Here is a 24,981-nt window from a genome sequence, read left to right on the forward strand (position 1 = left end):
TGGAAACCCCTTTGGCCTATGCATAATCTACAATACACAGATTAGAAATATTCATCTTTATTAAAAAAAAAATAAAAAAAATAAATAAAAAAACGGTTTTCGGTTCAGTGTACTGGTGATCTGATAACCGATGCAACCGGTTCTTGACTCAAGAATGAGAATCAGCTCATCTGTTCTCAAATCGGACGCGTCCGACAGAAACTGTTCTCAGTTCAGTGTACTGGGGATCCGAAAACCGATGCAACTGGTTCTTGACTGGAGAATGAGAATTGCTCCAGCAGTGGGCGTGTACGTTTGTCATCCGACTCTGCTCGGTGTTCATCTTCAGTTCTGTATTCACAGCAGTTCAGTCAGTGTACTGTTTAAGTAAATGAATTACTCTGGGATATTAGTTTATTCTGACTCAGGGGGAGTGTCAGTCATGTTAAAAAATGGCTCAAGTCATTTGTGAATTAATGTATTTCAATTTTAAACCCTTAACGGTCACCCCATCTCGAATACGGGATGGTTACATTGACTATACTATATTTCAATCTAATCTAATCTTGACAAACTATATATCGTTGGAAAGGTCCAAGACTCCCAAATATATATTTTACCCAGGGCTTGAAAACGAAAAGAAAATTCAATCGGTTCACTCCGAGCAGAATCTATATTTTAGCGTTTCTGTTCCTGCGTTCCTCTGAATTGTTACCGTTCTGAAACCGGTTCGGGTGGAAAAAATGCTGGTTAATAACGTTATTTTTTTAAAACAATATTATGTCTATAATTTGCCTAATAATAATGTAATGCGCGTCATTTCTATATGCAGGCTTTACAGTTCTTAACGTGCGCTAGCTCGTTGACTTTGTTGGAAGGAGGACACCGACAGGGAGTTCGGCAGATCATAACACTTGATTTATTAAACATGAAGAGGTGAACATTAGGAATTAGCCACATCTGATTACACAGTGTGCGTCATCTCTCTCTCTCTCTCTCTATCTACATCTCCTAACTGCGCGTAGACTATTCTCTCTATTAGAATCGCGGGTCTCTGTTCTCGTGATATTACTTCTAGATCTTAAAGTTATAGAACATAAATTTTAACCTTAAACTTCACTCCCTACAATAATAGTAATGTAATAATAATAAAAAGTACAGTGTTTTATTTACTCAAAAAGAAAAAGAAAAAATAGAGATCTAAGGTTAGTCAATAACCCGCTGTGGTTAGTCATCTTTTCTAGATTTAGGCCAAATGTAGGCTACTAAATAAAAAATCTATCAACACTTTAAAGACATAAATTTTTTTTTAAAGATATTTAAAAATATTTGCTGCATTGTAAAAAAACACAGGGATGAAAGATTGCGTTTTGAAAGTGAAAAAAAAACTAAAGTTGCGGAATTGCAATTTATTAGCCTTATTACTTTACCAAATAATCAGTGTTGGACAGTAACGGAGTAGCTTTACTTCGTTACTGTACTCAAGTACAATTTTCAAGTATCCAAGTCCAGGCATTCGGCCCAAGGAAGGTGTCCGGTGCTGGGTGAAGGTTTCCTGCGTGTTCGGTCTTTCAGCGCGTAAAGTTATTCAGTTTAGGTTAAACTCAAATCTGACTCCATTTTATCATTTAATCTGACTCCATTTTCTTATGATCCCGAATTTAGGTTGAAATGCAAATGCCTTTTTAATTAATATTCTCCTGACATTTGATTATTCTAGTTAACTCTATTTTTATATTAACTCGTTCATTCGGGTGCTCATGTTGCTAACAAGGATGCAACATAATCTACTAGTCAATAATTACAGAGCAAGACAGAATAGAATCAAAATGTAACAATTTACTAAAAGTCAGGTAGATATGTATTTTGCCAATTACATATCCAATTGAAACACATCAAATCATATCAATACAAAACATCAAATTCTCAAAGATGAATCTGAAAGTAAAATATGCATACCTGACCTTAGAAAATACATAGTATGAAGTGAAGAGACACACAACACACTACGGGCTTTCTGGCTACAGAAATTGCCCTGATCCTCTTGCTGAAATCGTTTAAATACCTCAGACCAAGAAAACATCCCCCGAGATAAAGACAGGAACTAACAATTGGAATTTGCATTAAAGGAACACCCTATTTTTTGAAATAGGGCTTATTCACATTATTTCCTACATTTAGATAGGTGGGCAAATGCATTTTTGTGTCAGTGCATGCATTGTTTTAGTTTGACTGGGTCGGCGTTAGCTTAGCTTAGCACAATGAATGGAATCCTTTGTTGCCAGCTAACATGGCCTGAGTAAAAGTGATCAAAAAAATAAAAAAAACCCCACCTAATTACTTCTTGTGGCCTGCGTATTCACAACAAGTACAAATAGCGATCCAGATTAACACTAGGCGATTTCCTAGGCAGATATTGACTTGGGACTATATTATGGGGAAGCACAGGCGAAGCACTGCTGCTTAGGCGAAGCACTGCTACTTCGGCGCAGAGAATCACGCAACACATGAAATCTCACGACTTCCGTCAACACACCGGCGTGAATAGTAGCTGCCTGGCTATTTTCCTTACAGTACACGAATGGCGATGAACATGGCTGATTTTGAGAGAGACGAAGAGGGTGACTTCTCAGACAGTCAAGAACCAGAACCATACCTATTTGAACCAGAGTTTACAGAAGATGAGCTGCGTGCTTTGGAAATAGAACGACAGGAGGAGGAGGTTGAGATCGCTCAACAGCCTGAGGACGTGAGGATGAGAGCCAACATGAACTGGTGGTGTGAATGTGGGGGAATATGCCAATCTATGCCGACGGAAATAGAGTGTCTGTGCTGTAGAGAGTGGGACATGTTTTTGCCATTGATGACCAGGCTCAACACGTCAGATCAAGATGAGCGTGCCCGAAGTTGTCACATCTACAGAGGATTTCACGGCGCTGATCCATTCTGCAGTACTCGATTTTTTTTTTCCGGTGTGACAAAGTGAACTGGAAAAAACGCCCCACGCCGAATGGACCAAATGGACAGCTGTCCACAGAGTAAGTGATTATTTTAATCATGACGCATGTATAGATCGACCCATATTATACCTGTATTCACATAGAGTTGATGTTTTCATGTGTTGCGTGATTCTCTGCGCCGAAGTAGCAGTGCTTCGCCTGTGCTTCCCCATAATATAGTCCCAAGTCAATATCTGCCTAGGAAATCGCCTAGTGTTAATCTGGATCGCTATTTGTACTCGTTGTGAATACGCAGGCCACAAGAAGTAATTAGGTGTTTTTTTTTTTATTTTTCGATCACTTTTACTCCGGCCATGCTAGCTGGCAACAAAGGATTCCATTCATTGTGCTAAGCTAAGCTAACGCCGACCCAGTCAAACTAAAACAATGCATGCACTGACACAAAAATGCATTTGCCCACCTATCTAAATGTAGGAAATAATGTGAATAAGCCCTATTTCAAAAAACGGTGGAGTGTTCCTTTAACTCAGGTCCCAAGCCTGGGTGATTTTACAACTCAATGGGAACAGGGGGTAATTAACATGGAAGACCCTGGAAAAAGGGCCCTCCCATTACAGTAATCAAAATATTTCTTGACTCTTAGGATCTGTATTATCTTTTAATCTACTTTTGTAAGATTGAGATCATTGTACCAGTTGCACTGAGACATTTCCAATGATGCTAGACATGAATGTTAGTTCACTTGCGTTGACATTTTCATGCAATCATTTTGAGCAGACTGAGTAGAAGGAAGAATGGGTAAAGGGATTTAAAATGAAACAAATGGCCGGAAGGGGAGGAGGTCTCCTGCTCCTCCACTCTGTGGGGTGTCTCGAAGATGCCCATGTATGTTTGTATTGTCTGTTTCTCAGGAGATCAAAGTATCTCAGGTTCTTTAATCCTTACAACTGGAGTAGTTTTATTTTGAGTAACTTTTACTTTTATTTCACTACATTGCAAAGCATAAGATCGTACTTTTAACTTCACTACATTTCATATCGTTACTCCCTATAATATATTACGTCCTCCAACACGCAGAAGCGGTGTCTGATTCATCATAAACGAACTGAGTCTTTTCAAAATAAACTTTTAAATCAGATCTCAAATCGCACCAAATGATTTGTTTACGAATTGGAATTATCCGATTGCAGCCTACTTTCAATGGATTGCAGCTGTTCTGGAGTCGACTACTCACTGATTCAAATGAATTCAAACCGTTTAGTGTGAGTCTACAGCAGAGATGTATAAAGTACTAGAGACCCATACTTGAGTAAAAGTACAAGTGCTCTATCAAAAAAGTGACTTGAGTAGAAGTTGAAGTGCTCTTTAAGCACCACACTTAAGTAGAAGTACTAAAGTATTCAACATTTTTTGTACTTAAGTATTGCAAGTAGTCTATTTTAAAATGTACTACTCAAGTACTGAAAGTAAAAGTAGAAGTATTGTGTTATGTAGCTATTAAAGAAAGTAGTCAAAAGTTTGAACATATTGTTTTTACTATTTCAAATGATTAACCTAAAGGACAATCATAATTCCTTTGACTGTAACTTCTTGTAAACAAAAAACGTTAAAGTTACTAGGGTTAGTTAGCCCAATTTGCAAAATGATGTCATTAATAACTTACCCTCATGTTGTTTCAAACCCATAAGACATCAGAGGGTCATTTAGAATTTTTTGAAGCATCGAAAATACATTTTGGTCCAAAAATAGCAAAAACTACGAATTTATTCAGCATTGTCTTCTCTTCCGTGTCTGTTGTTAAGACAGTTAAAAACAAAGCAGTTTGTGATATCTGGTTCGCGAACGAATCATTTGATGTAACCGGATCTTTTTGAAACAGTCCACCAAATCGAATTGAATCATTTTAAACAGTTCGCATCTCTAATACGCATTAATCCACAGATGAATTAAGCTGTTAACTTGTTTAATGTGTCTGACACTCCCTCTGAGTTAAAACAAACCAATATCCCGGAGTAATTCATTGACTCAAACAGTACACTGACTGAACTGCTGTGAAGAGAGAACTGAAGATGAACACCGAGCCGAGCCAGATAATGACTCGTTCACGAGTCAAGAACCGTTTCTGTCAGACGCGTCTGATTCGTGAACCGATGAGCTGATGATACTGCGCATGTGTGATTTATCGTGAATCAAACCGACACACAGAGCGTCTGGACCGAACTGATTCTTTTGGTGATTGATTCTGAACTGATTCTGTGTTAATGTTATGAGCCCAGGTGCAGTAAACGCCAATGACGCCATTGCATCGAGCGCAAAAGAATCGGTGAACTGTTTTCTTCAACTGGTTTATTGAATCGAACTGTCAGAAAGAACTAACGTTACTGGTCATCCGAGAACCGATGCAACCGGTTCTTGACTCGTGAACGAGTCATTATCTGGCTCGGCTCGGTGTTCATTTCTCTCTTCACAGCAGTTCAGTCAGCACGCGCAGTCTTCTTAATCGCTTGTTTCGCTCAATGATGAGCCAGCTTCATCAAATCTGCCATCTACAGTTCTGGCAGTGGTTTGTAATGGAATGATTCGTAACATTATTATAATTGTAACGAGTAACGATGCGGCACATGAAAAATATATCGGAGTAAAAGTATTAAACTCAGCGAAAATATGTACCGAAGTAAAAGTGGAAGTAGGAGATAAAAATAATACTCCAGTAAAGTACAGATACCGCCTTTTAGTACTTAAGTACAGTAGTGAAGTAGTTCTACTTCGTTACTATACATCTCTGGTCTACAGAAGTAAGAACCGGGAGATCTTGTGAGCGTGTGTGCGTCTGATGTTGCTAAAAGTAAGTTATGTCGAAATTTAGGATTAATTATTGTAACTGAAAATCATATTTAGGTCAAAATTGTCAGTTGTTTGGGAACTAAATCCGCTGTAAAGAGTGATCTATTTAAGCTCATTGAAATGCTCGATTGCAGACGATGCAGACACATCATTCAGCGTCTCTGTGTTTTAGGTAAAAAAAAAATGTAACCTTTAAACTAACACAGATTCAATGCATGTTCAAATTCCCCACTGCCGTAATATTAACAGTTTTATTAAAATGCTACCATGTCTTATGTGACGTCTGTTTTTATATTATCAACAGTAAAGTTATATTGTTTGGATTAACTAGACGAGTAGACAGACATGAATGTTTATTCATAACCGTACTGAAAAGTTAATAAGTAAATATTGTTAGCTGATGCTAACTGTCTAGATAACAAGCTTGCTGGTGTTAACTTGAGGTAATTTTTATAAATAATGTCCAAATATTTTTATTCAACCACCTATATATATATATATATATAGAGAGAGAGAGAGAGAGAGAGAGAGAGAGAGAGAGATTACATCTGAGGAGAAAAGGATGTGATGTTCAGAACATGGTAACTACAGTAATTATCAAAGTGGGAAGAGATGCACCCCGTTTGGCCAGGGGTGTTTTACACCACAGACAAGGTTTGAGAAGGAAAAAATCATTATGAAAATATAATTGTATTTTTCTTAAAATGTTCTTCCTACCTTCAGGCCTTATTATCATGTCATATATAACGGTGATGTTCTTTAAAACAAACTTTAAAATACTTTTTTCTTACTGGTGAAAATCAGATGGTCAACTCTGCTTTCTCTCAGGTACATCACAGTGTAAGCTTCACAGTGAACATTACTCTCGTCAACGTAGTCCATATCAACAACACAAATATATCTAGACTCAATATATTGGTTATTTTAGAAAAAATCCCAGGTATTTTGAGCAGTAGGATTATAAAAAAAAGTGCTAATATAAAATTAAATTAAGTAGCATATTTAGAAACTGCAAATATCTATCTTTCAGTACTTTTTTTTACTTTAGTACATAAATTGAGTACTTTTGTACTTTCACTTGAGTAAAATTGAAAAAGGAGTACTTTTACTTTTACTGGAGTAATATTTTATATCTGTACTTTTACTCAAGTACTTGATTTATGTACTTCATCCACCACTGCAAATAATGAAGGCTAAAATGCCTGTAGTCTAAAGCAAAATGTTTACAAACATTATAAAAACAGCTAATAGTTTCTCTTGAAAACAAAACAAGTTTAGGCTATGAAAACATCAAACCAAAAACAAATTAATTTAAGCCGAAGCTGATGCCTGCATCTCTCATCCGGCACGAATCCAAATGTTTCCATTTTCCCGACGTATCTGGATGCTACAATATTATTTTTTATATAGTGTTTGTACTTTTATCTACATAAAACATCATCCTTCAAATCGGCTTTATCAGCACAGTGAGGCACAGTCACTCTGAACGTAACATGTTGTACAACAGAGCAGTCTTTTTTATTTCTTTAACTCTATTTTATTTTGTTAATGTACAGGCTTTAATAAAGCAAAATGATGTTGTGTCAGCGCGATGGTCATACCAAAGCTGATTGGTTATATTGAAGCAAGACATTATTCAAAGCTGTCAGCTTTTGCAAAATAAAGAAAACAGCTCTCTGCAGTGTCGTTTTCCTTTCCGAAAACTTTGGAACATGTCACAATGAACCGTAATTTAGCACACCTTTTATTTCGTTTTGTTAATTGGTCAATATGATTTAAGTTAAATATATTTAGTGTATATGCCTATATTCCTTTTTATGTAAGCCTATATGGGTTCTTTTTCAGTTTTCTCCATTCACAGAAGTGCTGCAGGTGTGTGATATGTTGAATTCATCTCACATATCCTCAGATAAACTCTAAGGGCGGTGCATTGCCATTGTGACTTGCGTATGATGAATTCACAGCTGGGCGGACATTTCACTCACTGCTTCAGCATCACATTTGCATATGCCCTACTTCTGGAATTCATGATTCATTGACAGCAATTTTCAAATATTTAATGGAACGATAAAACAACGTTATTAACCGGTTAATGACCATTAAAAATTTTCAATCTTTTCATATTCAATTAAGAAAACAAATTCAGAAAATCAAAAAAGGACTTATTTCCTTATTCGTTTACAAATACAATATTTAAAAAAACAAATAATGAGTGATTTTTTTTTTTTTTTGTATTTTCGATTACATGCTCAAATTGAATGACAAATATGAAAAACGTCTACACCATTAATCTGATTTTGATATTTAGTTATCCAACTTGGTCCGTGTATCTTTTGGTCATTTGATTTTCTATTTAAAAATAAATAAAGATAAATGAGAAACGGTTTGGTTTTAGTTTTTTCGTTTGGTTTAAGAAACTCAAAACGAAAATGTAGCTGGATTTTTCGTATTTTTGTTTGTGGGTAAAAAATGAGATTATGCTTTGATATTTGTTTGAATGTGTGGGCGGCGCTGAAACGCCCCTTTCATCCCTTCTGTACTGCACCGACAAGCGGCAACCGCAAGCTCAGTTCATTTTCACTAGGAGAGAAGCGGCAGACAGCAGAGTTTATTAATCTTGCGAATTCTTTGAGTGACCGGTGGATTGCCGCTGCTGACAGTGCCGTTGTGCAAGGTGGGCGTGGCTTCAAGTAGCTCCCGCCTTTTTGCCCAATTTTTATTGTTCGGGAGAGTCGCGCGGTGACATGCTGCCAAGATGGCGACGGCACGCTCTGCACACTCTAGGCTTCAAAAACACACTTCAGGAGTCTACGGGTGACATCACGGGCACTACGTCCATGTTTTTATACAGTCTATGGTTTCCGCGCATACGCAGTAACGTATATGTATTTACTGTAAATACGCGTGCGCGCCGTACTCACTGACATTAATGTGCATGTCCAGGTTTCATTCACTTCCGGATGTTCGTAAGGTATGGTTGATTTGAGATTCGTTAGCAGTAAAGCCAAAAACATTAATTTTGTTTTCTTAAAAATGTGCGTTTGTGTAAATGGCTTTTAATTGTAAGGATGCTTTGGTCATAATCATAGAGAATTTCATTGCAAATGTGTGCCATTTCAGACATTTAGGACATGTTTTATGATATAGTATTTGAAGTGCAGGTCTTTAAAGGTTCTTTTAAAGTCTTATTTCGCCTAAAATGGGCCTTTAAAGATGCCTTAAAATAGAGCAGAAAGACTTTATTAATATAAGTAATGCCATTGATGGTTGCATGCATTGCAAAAACATCATATCTGTAATCTTTTTCATTAACTTTATCAAAGGTAAATAGATACTGTAACAAATGTATTGTTCATTGTTAGTTCATATTAATACATTAGCTAGTTTTTAACAGTGGATCCTTATTGTAAAGTGTTACTTCTTAAATTTATCTTCATATGACTAAGGACATAATCAGGGAGACGAAATTTAGAGAAAAAGCCCACTACATGTGGCTCGATAGTACTTTAACTCCTTAACATGTCGTGAGTACTGTAAAAAGTAACAGTGTCTGTCTCCTCTCAACTATCTGTTTTTTTTCCTCTGATAGACTGTGTTGCTCTCAACTGTAAAATTTTCAAAAAAAAAAAAAAAATTCAAATTTTCAGGCTATGCTTTCTCAAGCCAAGCCAACCTAATTTTGAATTGACAAACTTTATTAATTTAGTTGATGTTAATGCTGGTTACAAATTAAATCTCTTAGGTACTTTACAGACAAAGCAAATAACACTATTTCTAACATTGTCTTATAAAATATTTAAAATATTTTGCTTGTATGGCTCTTCTGCCTTTCTTCAAAATAATTTAATATTGCTTTAATATTGATTGTTCTTTTATGTAAATTAGGTGACCTAAACTGGAGTGCATTTTCTGCACAATACAGACAGGAGTTCCGGGTGCCATGTTCTCTGACCCAGTGCCTCCGGTGCAGTGAGATAAAGACTGCCCACCTGGGTATGAGGGGTATGACAGGAGGGGGAGTCCTGCATGGGCTTTATTCATTCAAAGAATTTGAGGGCTCCTGCTCTGCTGATTGTTTTATCAGTGATGGAGGGGTAATTTTTATTTTTATTTGTCAGGTCTATAGTCTTGATCTATATTTGTATATACAATTATGTTTTCGGTTTTTTTCTTTGAAATAGAAAATCACCATTATTATCAGGAGGCACCATGCATACATAAAATGGGATGCAGACAATGAAAATATACTGTATGCAGTCAATTGAACTTAAAACTACTTAATTGTCTTAAATATTTCACATGCAGAATTGCCAAAGCAAAAGAACAATTATACTTAAAGGGGGGGGGGGGGGGGGGGTGAAATGCTATTTCATGCATTCAGAGTTTTTTACACTGTTAAAGAGTTGGATTCCCATGCTAAACATGGACAAAGTTTCAAAAATTTAGTTTTCCGGTTTGTCATAAGTTTCGGAAAGTTTTTTCGAGTAAGGCTCTGTGTTGTGTTAGATGGAGCGGAATTTCCTTATATGGGTCCTAAGGGCACTTCTGCCGGAAGAGTGCACGCTCCCGTATAGCAGAGCACAGCAGAGACATTCACTGATCAGAGCGAGAGACCGAAATGTCACCAAAGCACAAAAAAAAAACCAGCATTAAGGGACCAGTGGATGGAGTTTTTTACAGAGCATCAACGGAGTTGTGCAAGTGTTTTTGTTTGTTCCCTGCATTTCGAAGATGTTTTTTTTTTTACAAACAAGGCCCAGTTTGACGCCGGATTTGCACATCGTTTATTTCTTAAGGATAATGCAATCCCAACGAAAAATGGTCACGATCGTGTGTTGGAACCGCAGGCGGTGAGTAAAACTGCTTCAAATATCTCTGTGTTGTTAACTTAGCTATCGGCGCGTAAGCACATCAAGTAAGCAACGTGCGATGTTGGCATCAAACTGCACTTCCCACATGTACACCTTTTAAAGAAGAAGAAAAAAAAAAGATGACAAAGTGGAATTAGTCATTTTCCAAAACCGCTAAGCAAATATATACAGTTTCTATACATACCACATAGAGACGTCCTGCAGTAGTCGTCGTTGCTGCTGCTCTTGTTCAATTTCAGCCTCTGGATCTGATTCTGGATCATAAATATACGCTGAATCTGACTGTTAGCCATGGTTTGTTTTGGATGATGTTTTTTTTCTTCACGGTAATGTCACAACTTCCAGACGCAGACGCTGTCAACGCAAAAGCTTACGCGCGCTCGTGATTCTTTAGCTCGGCCCACACGTCACTCCTCCAGCCGCTCGTGTTTTTCCGGGAAAAAATGGTACAGACTATCTTTCTCTTATAAATATAATAAAACTAAAGACTTTTTGGAGATATGAAGGATGCAGTACTACTCTATAGGTACTCAAGATTAACAGGATATTGAGTGAAAACGAGCATTTCACCCCCCCTTTAATAAATAAACAAACAAGAACCATGGCAGAAGAAAGATTAAAATAAGAAATAAGTGCAAATAGCTATGGATTCTATTTACACTGTTAAAATAGCAGGATTTTTTGCTATTTATACTACTAATTGCAAATAGTGGCAATAATCTGCACCTCAGTATTGTAGTTCATTATAAAACAGTATGCAAAAACCTTAAAAAAAATTTTAATTAACTTTTAATAATTTTAAATTCCAATTATTAAATGGATGCCACCTTGAGACTATAAAGCCCTTCCTCGCAACTTTGATTATTTCCTTCATTTTTATTGAAAATTAATGCTTTTGTGATGTGATTTGAAATTTGTAAAGGGAGAAATAACTCAGTTAAACTTAGTAAAACAGTAAAAGGCAGATTCGAACACGTGTTGATTCCATCAAATTGTGAACACACGGTTTTCCATCTGCACCAGTAGAGCTGACGACTGCACTTTAACTGTTCTAATTTTGACTAGCTCAATAATATTTATAAGGTTTATAAATATATAAGGTGCCCTTAAAGTGTAATATTACAATATGCACAGTGAAGTAAAGTGCAACAGAATGTTAATATATTGTAAAAAAAAATACTACACAGATATTACAGAATAAGCTCTGTATTTCCATGTGATTTTACCTCAGATGAAACATGGTTAAAATAATGGCTATGTGCTGTTTGCTGTATTATATTTTACAGTTTTTTTTCCCATCTTTTTTTTTACACCTTAATGTTCTTTAAAACTTTAACATTTTATTAGAGTATTCTGTTAAGTATGCGCATGAATTTTAATACATGCAAGGTGCGAAAACTTACATCACGCAATGCAAATTACACACACATTTTTGTCTAAATAAATTTTTTACAAAATTAGGAGAGCAGCCCATCAGTTCCTTGAAATTGCAGTAGTTAATGATTTGTATTAAATGTAGCATTTAAAGAAATGGAAAATACACTGTACATGTTATAAGAAAAACATTTAACAAAATATTTTTGACAATGTCTTAAGACAAATGTAGGGCGAATAGTTTTTATACAAATAGGTTTACGTAGACATCATTTATGGATATATGAATTTGATTATTTCATGAATGTTGAGTACTGAAATTGACTAATTTAAATTGATTGTGCTATAACAGTTGTAGGACATTTATGCATGTAGTAGATAATCCAAAGTGACCTACTGTGCATTCAGGCTATACAATTTTATTTTTTTAACAGTATGTGTGTTCACTGGGAATTAATCCACAGGAACACATTAAATATATAGGATCAGACAAAGATGCTGTATATGGCTTTAAAATTTGTAAATCGGTTATTTTGCCTGCCTTTGTCTGTCATAAAGATTTCAGTATTTTTATTTGGGAATTATTATTTTTTTTTTCCATCTCTCCAGTACAACATGAGTATAGTTCTTCTTTCTACACCCACACTTTCCCCTTCCTTTCTCCTTTCCCAGATTGCTGTCCACAGCAGCCCCCTGTCAAGCCTCTGTGCTGGGTAGCTGGAAGGTTCTTGTAGACGGCACGACTGTATGGAATAAAACAGAGACCCAGCTGAAGGTGACGAGCAAGCCGGCAGTATGCAGCCAAGGCCAGAACCAGGAGTGGAGTCACTAGCAAGAATCCCACAACCAGCAGAGCCACACATCCACCATCATTCAGTAGATCCGAGCAGTACAGTGATGACCCCTGTGAACGCACCTGAAAAGAGAAATATATCACTGGTGTGGACCTGTGTGGGGTAAAGGATGAATGGTGGAATGTATGTGGGTGTAGCTGAGGAGGGTCAAAGAGAAATTAAGTGTCCCTGGAGGAATGCATCTCTGAGGTGTGGATAGACAAAAAACGGACACAGTGGAAAAGAATGTCTGCCAACAGCATATTTGCTTGTTTTCTTTAGTTAGTTGATCATTTGTTATTTCTAAGGTAGTTTTTTTTTTTTTATATATATAATTTTTATTATTATTATTATATGACAGAAAACCACTGTTGGCCTGATTCACTTAAAATTCTGAATATAACCATTGCTTTGTAAAAAAACAAATCCTAGCAAAAGTATTGCTAAAATTTGCTAACATTAATATTAGAAGTGCAGTTGACATTGTGACATTTTGAAATATATATTATAGCTTCTAAAGATTCTCTCTTTGAGCTTCTCTGTGCCTGATCGCTAGCAAAATTATGAACCTACAATAATAGTATATGCACAGAGACTTCAAAAATACTTTTTACTTCATTTAAGTTCTTTTAGTTAAATGGCATTGCACAGGACTGAAAGAATTGCAGCATAAAAAAAACACTGCATTCTTAATTTAACCACAATGAGATTAAAGGATGGAGAGCAATAGGCAGGAAAAAACGGTGATCGAGTAAACAGAGGAGTTAGAAAACCGATAAAGCCCATATGCATTTTAAGTTGCTCTTGCACACACAGCTGTTTAAACTATCATTCTGACGACACCTATTCAGCGCAGATGATCCATTGGTGAGCAATTGATGTAATGCTGAATTTCTCCAAATCTTTTAGATAAAGAAACAAGCTTCATATTGGATGGCCTGAGGGTCAATAAATCTTCTCAAAGCTAGAAATCAGCCACTGTTCTTTTTCAGTATGTCTCTAAAGTATGTGGAATTCCAGCTTTCTGTAGAACTGTCATGTGTGCTGATAAGATTAGAGCTAAACAGAGTAGTTTCACCGAACTTGTCTTGATCTTGACCATATCTTTAGAAAGGATCCAACAACTACAGAGAAATGCACACATAACTTCAGTTTTTTAGCACGTGGTTGGAATTCATGTTTATAAATGATCCTATTATGCGACTTGACAGAAACCTGACTAGTTGACTTGAATAAAACAACAAACTCTTTACGCCATGGAATACCATGGTGGTCTGTTGCTCCTTACAGATCTTTAGATTTACCTCTTTCATAGGCTGTCTGGTGTCACATGGTGACTAATTGGTTTGTGTGGCCATTGATCTTGGATCTTAAAGGTCTGGTAATTGGAGAGGTCAGAAGAATTCAGCCTTAATTTACACACACTGACCCTTACTGACCCATGGCTGCTCTGTGAAGATAACTTTTTTGTTTTGCTTCTAGAACGAGATTAAGAGCCTGTAAAAGTAAGATACAGGGTCTGTATCTTGTGGAAACATGTCTGTTAATTCTGTAGTAAAGTTTGAGAGAAAGAGAGAGATTCTTTTGTTGAAAATGAACAGAGCTGGTACAGTGGAGAAGCAGTAGATCTACTGTTGTTTGGGTCAAAGTACAAGAATTTCAAGGCCGGTCACTATACGACATTGAGAAGTTTTTGAAACTCCAGTATTCAACTTCTGTCCTGAAAACACTCATCGTCTGACGTCATCCTCCCAACTCCTGACCTGCCCCTGCTAATACTCCTGCACTCAGACTGCTGAGAAATGCCCAAGATTAAGAGATTATTTGGTGAATCAAAGAGAAACCGAGGCCAAACTCCCATAAATCCCTCGAAGAATATCTCTCAATCATGATTAGTCTTTTTCCCAGATTATAAATGACATTCCTTTAGCAGCTGCACTGTCTCAGGGACCAAATTTGAAATATATTTTGAGCCTCGATGACTGTTTTTAAATTGATTTTATTGTCCCAAAATCTAAACCTAAAAGTTGCATAGCTTTTGCTGTGAAGGCTCCATTATTATTCAATAGTCTTCCCATTGATACAAGATCTGCAAAGTTCTTTTCTCAAAAAAAGAGTTCTTACAAAAATCCTCAACCTGGTTTATGTACTTAAATCATATACAGAATAATAATAATATCTTATACAAAATAATATAATAAAATATAAATTTGTTTGCTTTAAGTCCACCCTTTGACCCCTATTATAAAACAACTTTTATTTTGCTACGTGGACAAAAAATGAATGTCCTCTTCACATTTGAAATTAAAAACTTTGAGCTGTATGTTTACTGTTGTATCCAAACTCATTTGCCTTGCTTACTTCAAAAATAGCCTTTTCATTCATTTTGTGTATTGTATGCTCACAGCGGAAGCCATGGCTTAGTTGTTAGGGAGTTTGACACCTAACTCTAAGGTTGTGGGTTTGAGTCTTGGGCCAGCAATTCCATGACTGAGGTGCCCTTGTGCAAGGCACCGAACCCCCAACTGCTCCCTGGGCGCTGTAGCATAAATGCCATCTCACTGCTGTGTGTGCGTGCAAATGGGTTAGTGTTCCTGTAGCTCAATTGGTAGAGCATTGTTTGATTCCCTGGGAACACATGATAGGCAAAAATTGATTGCCTGAATGCACTTTAAGTCGCTTTGGATAAAAGCGTCTGCTAAATGCATATATATATGTAATTATTATTTTTTTAAATGCTGCGCACAAATTCTGAGTATGGGTCACAATACTTGGCTGTATGTCACTTTCACTTTCATTTTGTATATTGTGACCAGTTCGGTGGACTTCTCCCAGGTCTTACCGTTGAATGACAGATGAAGCCGAACACCACCATGACAATAGCAGGAGTGAGGATGAGCCCGAAAACCAACCCTGCCAGGCAGGCGTTGATGGCTGCGATCACCAGGTTCTGTGCTGTCACAAGTACTGAACACGCCCAGCAGTCCAGAGAGCCCCGGAGCTCCAGCGGAGCTTCACCTCTCCCAGCCTCTGCAGCAGAGTAAGGTGGCGGCACAACCACTCCAGACCCACCTACTGGGGTCCTGGCTTGCACAGTGGAGGCCAAGGAGTTTGTGTGTTTGAGACTGGTGTGATTGTGATGGTGATTATGGCTGTTGGTCGGGAGCTCTTCAGAGAGGTCGAGGGCCTGGTGATGAGCCCCCTTCTCCAGAGTGCCATTCATGCTCATCCTGATCTGAAAGTGATAGAGAATGAAGAACTTTACTAACCACTTCTTATTAAATTGTGAAAGGATATCAGGAACGTTTACTTTTAGGCTTGAAAAATGTTACATGTATTTTATGTTTTTAAATCCTAAATCATACAAGCCTTCTTTTAATGGTGAATTTACTCAAATTTGGAAGTGGCCATAGATGAAGCTTCAATCCCCATCTTTCTCCCCAGCCCGCTTAAAATTTGAGATTAAATTCTACTCTGCTGTCAACACTCTGAAAAAATATGAAACCAGTGTCTGCGCTAAACTGCCTGGGGTTAATTTCACTCTGAATCCTCCTCAGCAGTTGTTAAAAATATATATATATAAAATGTATTACATATTGTCAGCAGAGGATGCAGTGACTTTGACATCTTCTTTGAGCATTTTTCAACTGCTTCACAAAAGTTCAGAGCAAGGTTAAATCACTTATCACCAGGAAACTAGGTTTGTGATCTTTTAATTAGGTCTTTTTATCAGAGACTGATTGTTATCTGAAAGCTATCTGGCCCTTTGGAGTAAATTAATTATGTGAGTGTGTTTGGAACAACATAGGCTTTACGATCAAGTGAGGAAGAGTAAAAGGCCCTCGACATTGCCGTAACCCTCACCTCTTGGAATTTTTACCTCCTCTCTCGCTCTCTCTCTCTCGTTCTATATATATATATATATATATATATATATATATATATATATATATATATAATTTATGTATTTATTAGTGGTGGGCATATATTTATTTATTTTTATCTAGACTAATTTTACTGTAATCTTGGAATTAATCTAGATTAAAATGGCTCATTCGAATTCTGCCGAAGGCATTCAGAAAATGTGTGCTCCCCAAATAAAATAATGACTAAAAGCAAAGTCCTTTTAGGCACGTCGTGCCACTCGGCCGCCATCTTGGCAATGCCTTCGGGCAGCTATTTCAGACTAACAAGACCAGACTCATATCTAAATGAATGGGCAGAGAGTCAGAACTGCACTTTCACTGGTCACCGGGACATAAAAACTGCATGTATGGAAACAGCAGTAAAATATGATAAAAATAGTATCTAGTCCGTGCTGCTTCAGCACCACATATGTGACGCACACGGACTGCATGCAGAGTATGTGTGAAACAGGCATGCGTCTTGACAAGGTTTGCATTGGGAAGCTTCTTTAAAACAATTAAAAAAAAATATGATTTCCCTGAAGCAAACCCGGGGGCATCTTAGCTGCTTCCATGTTGGCACGTCACGTTTGATGTGGTAATTTCACAGTAGGCATACACGCAGGTTTAAAGACTCGTTCTCGACCCCTACAGATTCGGTTAGGTATACATCCACGCTAAAATATCAAGGTGAAAGTCATCATAGCTCGCTTAGTATAGACCCAGCCAGGGGTGCTGCACAAGATCCCGGGCCCTATGCATAGGCAGTCCTAATGCCCCCCCACCCCACCCCCCTGAAAATATATAATCCAGACTTTTCAAGGGCCCTCTCTTCCTTTGGGGCCCTGGTAATCGGTACTGGTTTTGCCCCCAGTCCGACGTCCCTGGACCCAGCTCTCAACCCAACTTTGAGAATAGATTAATAGATTTTTTATATATCTCTTGAATGGGTGAATCTCACAAAGAACATGTCTAGGTGTCACATTACACCCCAAATACATTTTTTTTTTTTTTTAATTATTTTTCTCCCTTTAGTTTTCATAATTGAGCACCCTCCCCCTGCCACTCAATCAGCCCCTAGTCACTCCTCTGATGCTTATGTTGTAAATCCTTTCTGGGCACCTTGACTGGCACCTTGGCTTTTTACTATAAAACTTTTGGATACTTGACCAAATATATCAGTCCAATAATTTTTGGGGGGGATTTATTATTTGTATTTTATTATTTTAAAGTAATTATTATTTTACCTTATTTCATTTTGTTCCTCCTCCTATTTGTGTATGTTTGTTCGGTCTTTAACTTAAAAAGTATTAAAGCACCCTCCCCCAATCATTGTAATGTTCCACTTTTAAATTGGTTAGAAATTTTCATTTAGCATAAATTTTAAAGTTCATTGTAAAACAGTAATGTGAGCTATCCTGTCAGGATGCAGTGATTGTTCGAAAAATATACATGGGATCCCGAAAGCATAAATTAAGGGTGGTGCAACAAATGGTACTATGTATAAATACTTTTATTTATAATTTCTTTTTCTTTTTCTGCTCATCCAGAGCTTCAAGCTAGGTTTTTTGGTTGTCAGTTCCAGATAATTGTGGAGGGATGAAAAGAGCTGCCCTATCCCTCCTCATTGCTTAGACAGTTAGACTGACCATCCAAATAGGACTACAGAACAATAGACCGTGGTCAAACTACATAAATACTTAACACGCCATACAGCTGCGGCCTCAGTGCCACACGAAAAATGTCTAAAAATGGATGCAGGATGGTCCACGACTCTTTCTCTTTCACACACACATGCACACTCACCCTTAAAAAAAAAACTAGATGCTGAATATGACATCAGTGATGCATGATGAGGGAGACATGCACACGTTTCTGCTCTTACTTACCGTTGTGTTGTCTTCCTGCCTTTGTATTCTGTTTTTTAGTGCATATACAGCGGGTGACTCAACATTTAACACCCGCTAACACTTGTTTCCACATTTCTGGCCATCACACAATTAACTTGGACCCAACACTTGAGGCTATAACCTAGATACTACCATTTTTATGCATGTATAAAGCTGAAATTAACTTAATGCATAGGCTACTCTAAATCCATCCATAAAACACTAAAATTGTATTGATTCAAGGTAGAATTGGTTTTATTTTTCTATTTGCATTAGATCTGACTTTTTTTTTTTTTTTAACCAATGTATGGTTTCGCCTGACAAGGTATTATAAATTATGCAGCCATATATTAATTAACTTTGTTAACAGTCTTTCATTAGATGTTACAGATATGCGCCACTCAAGACTAGATTATGCAGAAATACATGTGGTTACTCCTGAGCAAACGGTTATGTAAATGTATGTTATGAGTAATCAGCAGATAGGTGTATCAGTGTAAATTCCAAACATTCTCCTGTTGTAGACTATGATAGCTCAGTCTCACATGCACCTCATTAATCCCTCCGCACCCTCCACTCACCCAATGGTGTGACTCCAATAGGCCTCTTCTTTTCGTAGCTTTTGTCTAACTCAACATGCACTCCTTGTTTTGTTTTTTCAAGTTAGTTTGAAATTCCTTGTTCAAAAAGTTCTAGAAATTCTAAAAATGTTTCTCCTTTTGTGCAAGTCTGATCGCTCCTCTCATTTCTTGTGTTCTCTGAAGTGTAGTTGGTTTTGACTCAGATTTGCTGTATATTGTACTCTCTCTCTCTGTGAAGCAGACTGAGATATAGCAGTTTTAGCAGTGCCTTTCTCTGTGCCTCCAAGCCCCTCCCCTTTTTACTTGGCCCTTTTCGTCTTGCTCTTTCTTCACTCTTTGGTGGGGGAAGGAATGTTTATTTAAAGTGCCAAAGTGAGGACTTTAATTACTCCTGATGGATAGAGAGGACATGAAACCACATCTATCTTCCAAACTTCTTCCCTTCTTTGCTCATTCTGTAAACTGTTCTGACCACATGGTTGCGAGTGTTTGTTTTCCTGTAATCATGTGTTGGTTTGGTTGATATTGCCATATTGGTTGATCATCAATCATAACTCCAAGATTTCGGGCTGTTTTTGAAAGGGTTATGGCTGTCATGTGATGAAACGATGGGTTAGCTGGTATCACAAGCAGTTCTGTCTTTGCAAGGTTGAGTTGAAGGTGATCGTCCTTCATCCAGCAAAAAATGTCTGTTAGACAAGCTGAAATGAGAGCCGGTATCATCGGATCATCAGGATGGAATGAGAAGTAGAATTGAGTGTCATCAGCATAGCAGTGAAATGAAAAGTCATGTTTCTGAATGACAGAACCTAGGGATGCCATGTAGACAGAGAAGAGAAGTGGTCCAAGAACTAAGCCCTGAGGCACACCAGTAGTTAAATGTCGTGACCTTAGCGGTCCAAGATACCTTGAAGGACCTATCTGAGATGTAAGACTCAAACCATATAAATTCTTTAATGGTCAACATAGTTAAAGATAAAAATTGGATGTGACTAAGACTAGTTAAGGGGCTTTTTATTTCGTGGGCCACATACGATGAGAACAGAAAGGATCACAAACAACTGATGGCTAGGACAGATTTGAGAGAGCTGAAAGAACAATTGAGTGGAGCAGCATAGTTTCTCCTAGATGAAAAGAATATATGAAAATACAAACGGAGTGGTTGCACATGGGAGGAATAGAGTAAATGTTTGGTTCCATTACTGATAAGAGCCCATCTGTGCAAGAAATCACAGACAGATCAATTAATGTCCATCAGATATGATTTCCCTCTGCTTTCTAGAGTCAGTGTTTACTGTTTCTCTTCCCCTGAGAAGTGACCCCTGACTTCACTAAAAGGAGACATTTCAAATGAAAAGATAAATCCTGTGCTAATATGCAATATATATGAGCACTTAGTGACATGATTTTTGAAGGAAATTATATCCCAAATATATCTTGTCAAGATTTGCACTGAAACTATTTATTTTTTAATAATGTCTTTGAGTTATTTGCATTCACCAGCCTCTGGTTTGTGGCGAGTGCTATTTTGAGTTCACCACCATAACGCTTGTCTTCAAGCTTTGTACATTTAACAAGGATTTGGCTTTCTGAATGAAGCAAAATTGAGCAGTGTGATAAAGGAAGGGTGAAAAGAGCTTCCTATACTTACAGGAAGTAGGAAATCCGCAAGCCTGTGCAATGTTAAACTTTGAATGAACCTCTAATGCCCTTTTTGAACTCTTTACCTAAGGTCCTGGATAGTTTGTGTTGCTGCTTCTAAATCACTTTCAAGTATCTGCTAACATATTAGGAGTATTATGATGGGAGTACATTTCTGCAATAACTTAGCATGAATTATAATTTGTTGTAAAATAATTTATCAGTTGGACTGAACGCTTGATGTATCTGACCATCATTTTAACTGCTGGAGCTGTTATGTCCCACATGGGCCCACATGGGTGTGTTAATATGGAACACTTAAAAGCTGCATCATGAAGTGACCATGAACTAACTGAGAGCGGATCACAAATATAATCAAGCTCTGGTTTTTCTGAACCTGCGTCAGCAGGGAAGAACAGGAAAGAACTTTGATAGGGATGAATCTGACACGAAAGCATGAGATGAATAAGCTAGGATAAATATTTAACTGTAGATAACATTGTGCCTGGTACGAGTTGAATAAGTCAAGCATAGTTTGGGAAACATTTGAAATAATAAAAATTTTAATAAAAAGTGATTGGTAATACTTTACAATAAGGTTCCATTAGTTAATGTTTATGTATTTAAATGAACAATATATTTTTTTACTTTATTAATTTTTATGTAAATTGAGAAAAACTAATGCACTGAATTCATATGAACACTGAATAAACTGTCACTTTGGTGCATTTCTCAAATCAGAACTGAAATCATCTAGTCATTTATACACATCATAAAACCAGTTTCTCATTCTTTTGAACAAGCTGCGATTGCTTTTGTACATTCATGCAATTGATTACGCACATTTATCTGCGGTTTCCTCAGTTGCTAATTTCATGTCGTTCAAAATGTATTCTATAGCTGTCTGTGCAATAGTCTTACCCCTCAAAACATCTAGTCTGTATTTCATTGCGTTAAGTCATTAAATGCAAAATGGTTAATCTAGTTGTCATAAACTGCCCAGCACATTTTTTATTTTTTATTTTTACACATTATTATTATTATTAGACTTTTGTAAACTTGGCATGAATTGTGCAAGTGAATCTTGACTAATGATGAGAATGTAGATGATAAAGCATTTTCATCAAATCATCTCATGAATCTTCAGTTGGAAAGCTTATACTGTGTAGACCGAGGACAACACAAGAGTTACACATTCTGAAAATGGACTTATTTGACCATATTTGTTTTTCCTTTTCTATATCACAATGACAGTGTAAAGGTTTTTTTTTTTTTTGCAAGACCACTAGTAAAAGTGTAACTGGGAATTCTATTGTCTCTTTCAGTCATTATCCCACATACAGTAATGTTTCAATGTGTACTTTTGAAATGGATGTATGGCATACATAAGCATATGTCATACTGTTCAATACAGTAACTGTCATCCAAAATGTTGCCATAGTTTACATCACAACTTTCCTCCAGAGTACACCGTTATATTGACAACATGACTAAGTGATTTGACTGTCTTATCCATAAACTATGACACAAGGACTTGTCATTCTGATGGCACTGACATGTTCATTGACACAGATATTTATTTTTGAGAGATGAACTAAGGATTTTGAGCAGGAGACTGGCTTTTTCAGGTAATCCATTGTGTTTTGTTATTTGTACGAGTTGTTTTGAGAAATGCACTTACTGTTTTGCAAATCTCAAGAATGATTCGAGAAATGTACCAAAGCAACTGAGAAAAACTGTAATGTTTACGAGCAATTTTTATTTTGAGTAAATGTTGAAATTAACATTAATTAAAATTAATAAATGCTGTAGAAGTTTTTCATTTTTAGTTCATGTTGAGTTTTACCAAAAATGTAAACTTGAAAAAATGTAAGCAACCTGAAGACAAATATCAGACACATTGTTTTAATCACCAAGACTTTGTATTTGGATATCTTGATAATGCCCCTTTAAGAAATGGTTTTGTCTCTTATATAGGTATTATATAAATGTTTTTTTTTTCTTTTTCTGTTACTGCTTTAAATCTCCCTTCTACGGTTTTAAGGACCGGGCTTTGTTTTTGTCATGTTAGAATGTAATAAAATATCATGAAGGCTTTTGTAACCTTATGCTTTGTCTGAATGAATACAGAGACACGGTACAGATCAAAGTTTATCAAAAGCATTTAATATTATTCAGAGTAATCATATCATTGTCACACGAATTCACAAGTGTTTAAGACATGTCTGGCTCAGTTTGCTTCGTGTGAATTCAAAAACAGTGCAGATTTTAAATAACCACAAAAATAAAATAAAAATGAGGAATCGAGGAAAGTTTGTATATTGCAACAGGAAAAAATATTTCTTAAAAAAAACGTAGCTCTAGATGAACTCAGCACCATCTATATCATAATCAAAACCATTTTCCTGATAATACATGAATTATTTCATGCTCACACCTCTAAAGCTGTAAAACATTACAGTATATAAATCAAAAACAATAATGCGTAAAATCCCCTTTCACAATGTTACTCGTTTCAGTAAAATGCAACAATTTACAGCTCAGTCTGATTTTTAGGTGTATGACAACCCACTGCAGCCAGTTACTGTATACTGTGAATACAAAACGTTTATGCCTGCTGAAATTAGCACAGCAAATGTGTCCTCAAAAGAACAGCATTTACAACAGAACAGAAGCACCACTATCTGAGTGTAAGAGTATCAAAAACTGTTTTAGCCCCAATCCAGGAATCACCTGAATTCATGACAAGAGTAGCTGCTAATGTAGGCTCAGAATTACTGACACCAGTCCAAGGAACCATCTTAGTCAAAAACAAAACGAAAGCTTCAGAGAACACGTCTAATTTGAGAACTCGTATGAACATGGCCCATGGATTTAATCTTTCTTTTTCTCTTTTTTTCTTCCTCCCAAAATAAACATTTAAACTGGTGAGGCAGGTGTTCAAATACATAACAGTGATCATAGATGACTTGTGTTAACACATGTGGGGAAACGGTCTTTTTTTTAAACATTTGTGTATAACAGAACTTCTGAATTAAAATCTACCCTCTGTGTCCTACAATCTACATTTACAAGGAGTCAGTTAAGAGAGATTTTTAATATATATAGACAGGAAAGATATTTAAAGGGGCAAGCACCAAAACTCCAAAAGAAAAGAATCAGCACCCTTGAAATCTTACAGAGGATTTAGACTAACAAAAGAACCCCTTAATACATCTCTGATAACCATGTGGAGGCAGGGGAGAATATTTAATATCCAATAAATAGAATTACATTTTAAATAAAAAAAAAATTTACAATTAAAAAAAAAAAGAAAAAGAGATCTGTATAGAGGTGAAAAACAATTCACTGAACAAAACAGCTGAAACCGGACAATTATACTCACAAAATGCAGGGAAAATGATTAAATGAAATCCTAAAATGCTTATATAAACACAATATTCCATATGAAAACTGAAAACATCTTTTAAAACCCGTATGTTTTGAAGCATTCTGATCAACTGAACCTTTTTTTTTTTAATTCTTAATGCTTTAGAAAAATGTCCATAGCTCTATTATTAGTATTATTAATTTATATCTTCACTAAATACAAGTCACAAGGCCAATGTGGTATATAGCTAGGCTGTTCTAGGTTTAAAAACAATAAATTATTGAAAACAGGAAAAAAAAAAGCACCCACAAAAAGTACAAAGAGCATTTACACACACACAAAAAAAGAGCAACATGAAAGAAAACTTAAGAACAAAAACACGTATGGACAGGATCTCGGCAACTCTGTGACAGCACCAAACTGCGTTCCATCTGAAGTCCGGCAGAGCCATTCAGAGGTCGGTACACAAGACCGACAGAAGTAAACTGGAGTCTTATTGGCTGACTGGTTCTGTAAACAATGCTGAATAAACTGGTTCTCGGTTGGCTGTTCAACAAACATTAACAGTAGTCATTTTTTCTTTCCAACGGTAAATGTTTTAATTCTTCATTGGACTAAAATAAAAGATCTCGTCCTGCGAGCAGGAGTTTTGGTTATGGCTGTGTGAGGGAAAGGGATGAGGCGTCCTCATCGGGAGCTGGAACTGGTAGCCTGGGAAAGCACACATACAAATG

At 36.7% G+C, this 24,981-nt stretch overlaps 2 protein-coding genes across 4 annotated transcripts in view; both read right to left on the reverse strand.

Moving 5' to 3' along the window:
- Window positions 1-11,981: 11,981 nt before the first annotated feature.
- On the reverse strand, window positions 11,982-19,451 carry LOC128017189 (transmembrane protein 88). The gene is made up of 3 exons (XM_052602445.1): window positions 19,237-19,451; window positions 15,704-16,096; window positions 11,982-12,944 (listed from the first exon to the last, which is right to left on the reverse strand). The coding sequence occupies exons 2-3, from the start codon at window positions 16,088-16,090 to the stop codon at window positions 12,663-12,665; spliced, it is 669 nt and encodes a 222-aa protein (XP_052458405.1). The 5' UTR covers window positions 16,091-16,096; window positions 19,237-19,451; the 3' UTR covers window positions 11,982-12,662.
- A 3,570-nt stretch (window positions 19,452-23,021) lies between these two features.
- LOC128017185 (lysine-specific demethylase 6B) overlaps window positions 23,022-24,981 on the reverse strand; it is a 93,170-nt gene continuing 91,210 nt past the window's right edge. For all 3 annotated transcript variants that reach the window (XM_052602442.1, XM_052602443.1, XM_052602441.1), the window contains one exon: window positions 23,022-24,958. In XM_052602442.1, the coding sequence (XP_052458402.1) occupies window positions 24,935-24,958 (24 nt within the window). In that variant the 3' untranslated portion in view covers window positions 23,022-24,934. The remainder of the gene's footprint in view (window positions 24,959-24,981) is intronic.

This window comes from Carassius gibelio, chromosome A7 (assembly GCF_023724105.1).
Source record: "Carassius gibelio isolate Cgi1373 ecotype wild population from Czech Republic chromosome A7, carGib1.2-hapl.c, whole genome shotgun sequence".
Classification (NCBI taxonomy): domain Eukaryota; kingdom Metazoa; phylum Chordata; class Actinopteri; order Cypriniformes; family Cyprinidae; genus Carassius; species Carassius gibelio.